At 42.8% G+C, this 10,180-nt stretch overlaps 1 protein-coding gene and 1 long non-coding RNA gene across 17 annotated transcripts in view; one reads left to right on the top strand and one right to left on the bottom strand.

Moving 5' to 3' along the window:
- Positions 1-9,960, bottom strand: part of LOC124430811 (serine-rich adhesin for platelets-like) — a 60,394-nt gene extending 50,434 nt beyond the window's left edge. For 4 of the 16 annotated variants that reach the window (XR_006943849.1, XR_006943850.1, XR_006943851.1 and 1 more), the window contains exon 1: positions 5,981-6,079. Coding sequence is in view for 8 of the 16 variants with exons in the window: in XM_046977891.1 (XP_046833847.1) it covers positions 5,981-6,042 (62 nt within the window). In the remaining 8 variants the exon portion in view is untranslated. Of the gene's footprint in view, positions 2,376-5,980; positions 6,081-9,791 lie in introns of those variants that run through there. The other 12 variants (XR_006943852.1, XR_006943853.1, XR_006943854.1 and 9 more) reach the window with 8 other exon arrangements.
- On the top strand, positions 3,158-5,955 carry LOC124430827. Its single transcript, XR_006943856.1, has 3 exons — positions 3,158-3,813; positions 4,614-4,755; positions 4,906-5,955. It is a non-coding gene; the product is annotated as an uncharacterized LOC124430827 (long non-coding RNA).
- Positions 9,961-10,180: the final 220 nt, after the last annotated feature.

The raw sequence follows: 10,180 nt of genomic DNA, 5'->3' as shown, positions 1-10,180 counted from the left end.
TTGCGTCGATGACTCTCTTCATTTCCTCCCTTTTCTAATCTTCCCTTCGTCCTTTCTTCTCAGCTACGTAATTCCAAATTACGTAAAACGATCGAACGTGTTTGGTTAACGAAATGTCATTATTTTATGCGCAAGAGTATCCCCAGATTTAGATTTCTTATCGGGGCGGGGGAAGGGGAAGAAAAAAAACAGAAAAGAAAGGAGAATCGAGCCAAAGGACGGCGTAGCATTTGCATAAAACAGAGTAGTGCATCGCATCGAGCTAAGATTATATGTATGTACACATAGCGCTTTTCGTTTCTACGAGCAGTTTCGAGCACACGGTTCAGATCGTGTGCGTACTTAAATTCGTACGTGAAAGAAGAAACTTGTCCTCGTAAAGTTCGTACGGTCGAAAGTACTCAACGTTTCGCAGCAGAAAACTCCACGGCCAGGCCACGTGAAATTGTCTCCAGACGACAATTTATTTCGTCTCTCTCTCTCTCTCTCTCTCTCTCTCTCTCTCTCTCTCTCTCTCTCTATCTATCTATCTATCTATCTATCTATCTATCTATCTATCTATCTATCTATCTATCTATCTATCTATCTATCTATCTATCTATCTATCTATCTATCTATCTATCTATCCAACTATCTCGGTAGCAGACGCGCGGGAATTTTTCTACCGACTCGATTCCCTCCAGGGAGAAACGTATTTTACACGATCTCCCTCTAGTTTTACAAGAGGAAGAGAGAGAAAAAGAAAAGAAACAAGTCGGCAAGTAAAAAATCCTCGTTCTTTTTCATAGAAACGAAACGTTGAACAAATCCGATCTTTCTGTTTACTTTAGCAAAACGTAAAAATATTCGACCCATTCAAATTCGTTTTCATTCGTGCTCGAGATCGACGTCTCTCGGTCGGTCGGTCGCACGGAAAAGCAAAGTTCTCGGATAAACACAAATATGTATATGTGTGATAGAGATCAATGGTTGCCGTAAAAAAAGAAACGAATTCCCATGCGAGATGCGTTTCTTTTCGTCTTTCCACGATATTGCGACCGTCTGGAAATTAAAGGAAAAAGGTAGCTTGCTCCGAAAGAGAGTTTCAGAAAGAGAGAGATAGAGAGAGAGAGAGAGAAATTGCCATTCTTTCGTACGGCGTAGCAAGGTTTCCGCGAGAAACCTTAAGATTGCACGCGGAAATCGTACGATCGACGTACGTAAGATGAGACGCGACTTATAGTTGCATCTACCAAAGAGAAAAATCCATCTACCAACGTTCCTCTCCACAGATTGAAAATTGGTCTGCTAATCCGGATAAAGTAAATTTAACGTCATTGTCATTCCGCGATCGATCAAAGAGTAATCGAGCTAGGCCAATTCATTTATTCGTCCCTTTGCGCTAGAGAAGCAAAGAGAGTGACTTGGATAGCCGCTACGCAGAAACGTTTTAAAGCTCGTGGATACTTACATGCTGATTAGGTTGTTGACAAATATAATTTTTCGCATCCATTATTTCGCGATAAATACGAGGATAAAAGGGGAACGTTCATTCTTGTCAGGGCGACGTAGAAAAAAAAAAGAAAAAAAGAAAAATGGGGCCAACGAATCGTTTCCCTCCAAGTCGCGACATAAATTTGGCAGAGATTTAATTACTACGCGGAAACGAGGGCGGATCGCAAAGACCGGAAATTAATAAATATCCGAACGGAAATTCGCACCTGTTTCGCAACACGTCTAACCGGATCGAAGCAGAACGTCTGTCTGGCTCGTCGCGCGACGAGTTTGCAGCGTAACCGATGTTATTGGCGATCGTACGAAGGATGAAATTTGCGTCTCGTAGGTCGTGCGATTCTCGACGAATGCAATGTGGACAAAAGTTGGATTTAACAACGACTCGTTTTAATTAGGCGATATCGCTTTCTCACTTTTATCACGATTTAATCCCCGACGAGCAAGACTGCTCGTACCAATGCGGTAGTACGAGCGTTGTGATATAATTTTAACGAGTACGCACATTGGATACGTTTGTTTGTCTACGTGCACCTGACGAGAGAGAGAGAGAGAGAGAGAAAGAAAGAGAGAGAGAGAGAGAAACATAAAACGCATCGCGGCAAGCAGCTTACGCAAAGCCAGTTGTGCGAGGCGAAAGCCGGAAGTGCTGGGTCAAGGTAAGACGTTGCCTTCCCTGGTATAGGCATACACGCGACGCATGCACGTTCGTATCGACGATTATAATCTAGGATGATTCCACGGGTAAAAAGGTAAAAAGAAAAAGAAGACTGGTCTCTCCTCTTCCTGTATTCGACGAAAAAAATGTTCCTTTCCTCGTTCTACAAAGTCATCCTCGAGACACGTACGTAGGTACCACGTTTCTCCTCCTCCTCCTCCTCCTCCTCCTCCTCCTCCTCCTCCTCCTCCTCCTCCTTCTCCGTTTCTTCGTAAACGAAGAATAATTGCGGCTGCGGTCGAACGGGCAATCGAATTTCTTTTTTTCCCATCGATATCCGTCTTTCTCGTAGAATCCCAGGTATCAATATCCTTTTCACGACGGTACAATTTTCTTTTCACCTTCGTAACCAACCATCCAGATATTGTTTAGGACAAATTCGTTTCAACCGTTGGATCTTTGGCACTTGAGGAAAAGAAGAAGAAGAAAGAAAAAAAAGAGACGTTGCGAATTTTTCCCTCTCTCTCATCCCACTTTACTTTTTTGGTACGGACGAGGAAAGTGCTTAAAAGTTTAGATAAATCTCGTGGACCAGTGCTTTTCGTGGCCTGATTTTCACGAAGTGAAGCTTCTTCTTTTTTTTTCGTGGACGGAGGATGATGTAAACGTCGCGATGAGTATCACCGATTGGCAGAGATACGGCTGTCGCACGGTTTCCCGTCTTCCAAAAGGCTGCGATCGTAGCGAACATCATCAGACTAATCCAGAAAATATTAATACGCATACCGATTTTCTCTCTCTCTCTCTCTCTCTCTCTCTCTCTCTCTCTCTGCCTTTTTCTCTCGACCCTCCTTTAAAGAAATATATCGCACGAATAGAGACACAAGCGAAACGCGACGGTACTTGTAAACCTTTCTTATCTAAAGTCGTGCTCCATAAAGGGTATTATCGATCGTTAAACACGACTTTGCACCACGAGGACGACGAAGGAGGAGGTGGAGGAGACGGACGATAAGTTTTATTATTACTGCTGTTTGAAAATAAAAACTATTGGTACATATCGGTACGTATTTACTTCCTCGTAAGCGTCTACGATTCGATGGTATATTTCGAAGGACGAACGTTTATGGAGACGATAAAAATGATGTTCCGTCCGTAAGAGAGGAAAAAAAAAGAAAGAAAAAACCAACGCGATTCAAACGAAATCGATCGTTACGTAACGCAAGAACGCAAAGACATGCGTAGGCATGGAAAGCGGGAAAGTTTCTCTGACAATGAGCTCGATCCCTGGCAACCAGTGTGGCGCGCCTCTCTAGACCTCGTTTCGCTCCACGTACCGTTAACTCGATCGAAATAAAATGAATCCTAGGGGTATGACATGTTATAGGTGGATATAGGACGATTCGGACGGATGCACAAGAGAGAAAGAGAGATAAAAAGCCGACGAAATGTGAGAAAATCGCCGCGAGTGCTACTCGTCCTACTGTGCATGTACGTTCGTAAACCTAGAAATAACGGTCCCTCCCTCCCTCTCTCTCTCTCTCTCTCTCTCTCTCTCGGAAGCTGGACGAAGTAGATTGAAACCATTCGTGTACAAAGAAGAGTACAAAGAAGAGTATTGTCTCGCAATTTCTCCGGGGATCTATTCTTTTATTTACACTCCGGTACGTACGTAGGCGTAGGCGTAATTTTTCACGGATACGGGACGAGCCATGAAATAAAAAGGCATGAAATAAAAAATCGAGAGACGGCATATTTAAAATCAGGACGCGCGTAGACCAACGAACATCTCGTAAAAGGTGGTAAGAATAATAGAAATTATTCTTCCTTCCTCCGTGGTCAGTCCAATTCGAGCCGAATTATCAAAACTTTATTGTCCTCGCAAAGTTTAGATCTTCGAATTCTTTTCCGAACGCTCGATCGTTTGAAACAATCGGACCCCCCTTCCATTCGTTCTTGACCTCTTTCATCCATTTATCGATCGTTTCTTCTTTTTTTTTTGAGACGCGCGCGTACGTTTCCCCGATTTAAAAAATAAATTAGTAATGGACTCGTAAAGTAGTCAGGGAACCTGCGAGAAATTCTTACGGATCGGGCAGCAAGTCGAAAGCATTACAATACGTATTATCCGCGCTACGCAGAACAAACAATTCTTGATTGTTAACAAATTTATATAATATAAAATAATATAAAGTCGCTGCACGCTCATGTAAGGGATGTCACCTTGTGGACAAAGAAAATTCTCTTGGTTCGACTCGCGTACGATTCGATTACGACATCGAAGGTCTCTGCAATTTATCGCGGCGCTGGATTAAAACTGGAATCGTTCCTTGCTTCGATTATCCCAGACCGGGTTGGGTTGTACGTCGAGTCGACCTTCATGATCAGCCGGATTAAATATTTCATCTTAAATATTTCAATTCATATTTAAATATTAACTCACGAATGATATTCTATATCGCAGAAAAAAGCGAGATCTCGCCGAAATTCGATGAGAAAATGAAATGGGAGAAGAAAAAATTAAAAAGGGCAACAGGAAGAACAAAAAAAAAAGAAAAAAATTATATTACGGCTAACTTAAGGAGGAAGATAAATTAAAGACGGAGGTGAGTGGTTGGTTCCTTTCTTTAAAAATAACTGGATCTCCTTTTCATTCCTTGTACCATTCGTTCTCCGGTACACCCAAAAGCTACTTGTTTTTCCAGACATTTTACCAGAAATCTCCAACGAAATTTTATTTCTTTTCTTTTTTTGAGAATGAAAAGGAGGTCACCACTTAGCTGCGGACGAATTTCTAAAAGCTCCAACGAACGAGGGAGGGAGAAGAGAGAAGGGGTCAATTGATTTCATTGAAAAAGACGAAAACGACGAAAGCTCCTACCACCGAGAAGCATCTAATTTTCTCGCAAGTACCACTCGACGACGAGATTATCGTAGATAAAAGCCAAGTGGTTCCTCTGTCACCGTGCATAAAACAGCGTTCCCAAGAGCGCTTATCGTTTCGAAAGAAATCTACCGAAACCTTTGATACTCTTCTACTCTCTTGAAAGATATCAATAATATCCATTTACATCGACTCTTTCTACTTGCAAATAAACTTGTTATAACGATAGAGAAAACAATATACATGTGCGTGTGTATAGATATGTATATATAGATATAGATATTTCTTGTTGAACTTAGCTACCCGTTATAAAATCTTATCGAAAAACTTACCCAAGTTCGATGGTATCCAGCGTTGCAGGAGGAATAAGAGTCGATCGACTTAGCGAGGATTCGATGCGAGCGCATACGATTTATCGATGATACGTAATATTAAAATTTATAGGGAAATGATAAGCGCACGCATAAGCGCGTAATCCGAAACACAAAGACTAGCGGTGTTAGCGCACACGTGTACGTACGTAGCTTGGATGAATTTTTCACTTTCACCGATCGACGAGCGAGCGAACGAACCGCGGCTCGCTGCTAGTCTTATCCGTATGCTACGGTTGAACGAAATTGAACAAGAAAATCGTTGAAACATTCGCGAGAGATCGAGGTGTGACCGAGTTTTCCAACGACAAATCATCATCTCTCCTTCTCAAGAATTTTCTTCGATCGTTTCCTTCAGTCGAATAATATAATGATAAAATCTACTGTAAGATATTTAGACCGCAGGAGAATGAAAAGAAAGAGAAGACATATCGTGATATCTTCCTCATACGAGAGGAAGAGAGAATCAAAAAGAAGACGCGAACTTGGCGAGAGTTCCTGCGGAACTGATCACGGAAGTTCCGCACGAAACGCGCGACTGCTCTCTCCCACTTTTCTCCCGAGACTCCCACTCACCAGAGAATCCTAGACAGTAGTCGGCCCTTCCCTGTCCCCAATCGCTTCTCTCGAAATCCCATGCACCTTGCCTTCGTCCTTCCTTCCCAACACGATCTATCCCTTCGTTCATCGATCTCATCAACAAGTCCGATCGTCGATTCTATTATCCCATTTGACTTTAAACGTTATAGATCCGTCGTCGATGTCGTCGAAAACTTGATAAATAACGCTTCATCGATTACATTATCTAAAAGGCGTTGAATTATTTTTATCGCGAAAATGAAAGTAAGACTTATCGTGCGATCCGATAAGGTCCGATCTTCTTCTTCGTAAAAGCGTTCTTCTTCAAAATAAATATCGATATCTCGATTTTATCGGTAAGAAAAAGTATTTGTACGATGTCGATAATTAGACCGACGAGGACGGTCTATGAATTTCAATCGGAAGAAATTTCAGATGCGATCCTGCGGTTCGAGCGATCTACATCGTCGAACCACATCGCAGCCTCGTAAATCAATAAATATCGCGATATCGAAGATAACCGGAGCTAGGAAGAGAAAGATCTGACGTGCTCGCATATTTTATCCGAATGGCCAAATATTGCTACCGATGCATCATCACTCGTTTCACCATTTAATCTGCCATCCATTCGGGTGACGCGAGGCAACCCTAGATTTTTGCCAAATAAATTTCAAAATGGAAAGCAGCACTGAATCCTTGTCGACTCGCAACGTTTCTAGAGTCCATAGAGTTCGCAATAATCTCGCAAGGGGGAAAGAGTGCTCGTGTACTCGTTCACTGACCCGAGGACATAAAGAGAACAAAGTCAATATAAACGGACAACGCCTAGGATAACGATCGTACGTCTCGATGGATAAAAAGCTACCAACGGGTAATATAGAAGCCCGAATAAACTCACTTTTCTCTCTTTCAGTTCTGGTATTAGCATTGGGATCGGTAAAAGCCTTGGCTTTGCCTTGCCTTTTAGATTTACCCGCTCGTTTATATCCGCCCGAAACGATAAACCGTCCAAAACGTTTCGTAATATCCACGTAGGAGGAACAATAACGTAAGATGGAGGGATGGTAACGAAAGGTGAAGAGAGAAAAAGGAAGGACGGACGAGAGCGAAATAATTGGCCTCCCTTCATAAATCTATATAGATACATTCCTTACGAGATCGTTTCCCTATAAACGATAATAATTGAAAATTTAACATTGCTTCGAGACTCGTTGTTGCCGTACTCAAATAACCGCGCTTAAACGGAAAGGAATTTATCCAGGCGATATTTCCTCGACGTTCCTCCGACGGCATATATATCTTATGCATTTATACGCACACATCGAACGTACTTTTGTTGGATCAAAATGAAAGAAGAAAGAGGTTCTTTCTCTACGAGGAGAAATTTTATAAGGAAAACGTCGAACGAATGAAAAAAGTTTGATTCAACGGATATGGTTTTATAAATATTAGCTTGACCATTATTCTCGTTGTATAGACAAATTTCCTACCGTTTACTATTATTTCGCTCTTGAACTTGTCGCTTCAACGCGCGAGAACGACAACGAGGAAGAAGAGAGAGGAATGCAGCGTGGTCAAAAGCGTCAAAGCGAAACGGAGCGTCCTCCCTTCGGAGGAAAGCAACTATATCTACAGACGCGCGAAATATCTTTAATCGAGAACCGCTGCGATCGGAATTGGTCGATTCTCTGCCAGCTACTCGAGTATGAGCTTCTTCCTCCTCCTTAGAAATATTTGTCGAAACTCTTGTTATCGTCCTATCGACGTAAGGCTAACGCAACGTTCCACGCGGAGGAGATAGCGCGGGGCCACTCACCTTTCCTAAGATCTCAGCTTCTGCGTGCTCGTACGACATCGGCAGCAACATCTTCCTCTCTCTCTCTCTCTCTTTTCTCCTTTATCCTTTTCTTGCTTCGCTCGCGTAATCGGAATCTCCTTGCAAAAAAAGCGAAATTAGCTCCGAGAGAGTATCACCCTTCTACGGCTGTAACAAAGAACGGCGGCTGTCTTCTTTACGTCCCCAATCGCGAATACGTTCTTTTCTTTCGAACAATTTCTCGCTCGGCGACCGTTATGCCGATTCGAATTCCTTCAAAAATGACCAATGGAAAGGAATGACTCGCGAGAAAATATGCTTGGCGTAAGAATCGTATAAAATAATAAATTGGAACGAAAAATGTTCGATCAACCGTTACCTACGTTGATTACAAATCTCCGTCCTACGAGGTAATGTGAACGAATATCGAAGAGGGAGAGAGAGAGAGAGAGAGAGAGAGAGAGAGAGAGAGAGAGTGAGAGAGAGAGAGAGAGAGAGAGAGAGAAATTATCGATATATGGACTCGAGCGTAGGCTTAAAGAGGAAAGAAAGAAAAAAGAACGTAAGACGAGCGGGATGCATCTGGTATACGAGCCGACTCACCTTATTTCTCTCACGTTCTCTCACGACCGATACCAAGGACTAAGATAGAGAAGGAAAGAGATATAGCAGCACCTTCTTCTCTTCCACAGGTACTCTTATTCCTTCGGTTACACTTTTTGCAATTAGATTCGCATCAAACGAAATTCGAGGGGACACGTTCGAAAATAGAGAGAAAAAAAGGGGGGGGAAAGTACCTAACCTCGACATAAAAAGCGATTTATACGATTCGCTTGTACCGAAAAAAATAAAAAGAAACAAGGAAGAAAAACGACTCGAAAGTATCTTCGATGGGATCAACAGCAGGCCGAAGAGAAAAGTAAGTTTTCTTCTAGCACCTGCGATGGACCCGGCATAGCTTGGCCGTTAAGGTCGACACGACACTGCCGTCGAATAGGAAGAAAGAACGGGCAACAGGTTCGTTGTTGGTTAGCCCCGAGAAACGTGTGACGATAGAGCCAGTATAGCGAGAGAAAGAGAGAAGGACCAAAGAGAGGAAAGTCGAGAGGAAGACGCCATGGAGGGGGATACCAAGGAGGAGAGCCAAGAAGAGAGGGAACGACCAAGAGGCAGGTAAGCGAATGCCGCCATTGCTGCTTCCTTAACGCAGCATCCAACGCGCAACGAATAGCAGTGGCGTCGATGACGCGAACAAAAATTTTTTTCTCCTCTTCTTTCTCTCCTTCGCTCTTTCATTTTTATCCGCTTTATCGCGTTCCAACGCGTCTTCGACGAACGCACTTCGTATTGTCTCGGACGGAGCGAGAGAGATAGATAGAGAGAGAAAGAGAGAGAGAGAGAGAGAGAGAGAGAGAGAGAGAGAGAGAGAGATATGAGCAAGAGAAAGTCCATTAGACTCCGTACTGGCTACGCCTTATACATTACGGATGACCATTCGATTTTTCGGTAATCGAGCGAAATCTTTTGTAAACCTTGTGGAATCGATCAGCTCGTAGAAAATATGGAAAATTGTATAGGACGATGCATTCTTTTTTTTTGTAATCTTATAATCGATCGTGCTACGCCAATGCGACAACAGGTTGTCGCCAATGAGAACCGCCGCCGCGCGGCCGCGGTTGAATGGGCGCGTTCGACGGGTGCACGACTTGCCCCGCTAGAAAGAACGAGAACGTCTCCTTCGTTAACTTCGAGAATGCCAAAAGTTTTCTAACCTCGTCTCGTCGTTTACTTTCTGGATGTTTGGTGCCTCTCTCTCTCTCTCTCTCTCTCTCTCTGTCTATCTGTTTAAACGAACGAGTTACCTGCTTTAGGATTATCAACGTCTTATCGTTAACGATATCGTTCAAAGATCGAAAATTACTTTCTAATCAAGTCGTTTCGCGATGCCAATATACAGTCGGGAAAAAATATGTATGTGCCGTATTTACTTACTCGCTACCGATCTCACTTCCCATATTTCATAATGGGAACAGAGACAAATCTTCTCTTCTTTTACTATGCCTTACCGACTACTCTACGACATTTTCCCTAAGTACTAATTACGATTCTTTCGCCATAACGACGATGACGACGACGATTGTTTCCGTGAGCGCGAGATGGCAGCACCGATTGTCACTCTGACGCGATTCACAAGACAATTGATTTCGAATAAATTCTTGCCTATGAATTATTGGATATGAGAAGAAAGGTAAAAAAGCATGCCCTTTCTTACGAGAACAGAGAAGAAACATAAATCGAATCGTTTAAAAGTTGCACGAGCCTAAGGGAGGAATTGTCAATTCCCTAATACTGTCGAGTTACGCATCTATATCGTCGATCTA

This window comes from Vespa crabro, chromosome 19, assembly GCF_910589235.1.
Source record: "Vespa crabro chromosome 19, iyVesCrab1.2, whole genome shotgun sequence".
NCBI classification, from domain to species: domain Eukaryota; kingdom Metazoa; phylum Arthropoda; class Insecta; order Hymenoptera; family Vespidae; genus Vespa; species Vespa crabro.
The sequence above is the reverse complement of the archived record's forward strand: the minus strand, read 5'-3'. Positions and strand labels throughout refer to the sequence as shown.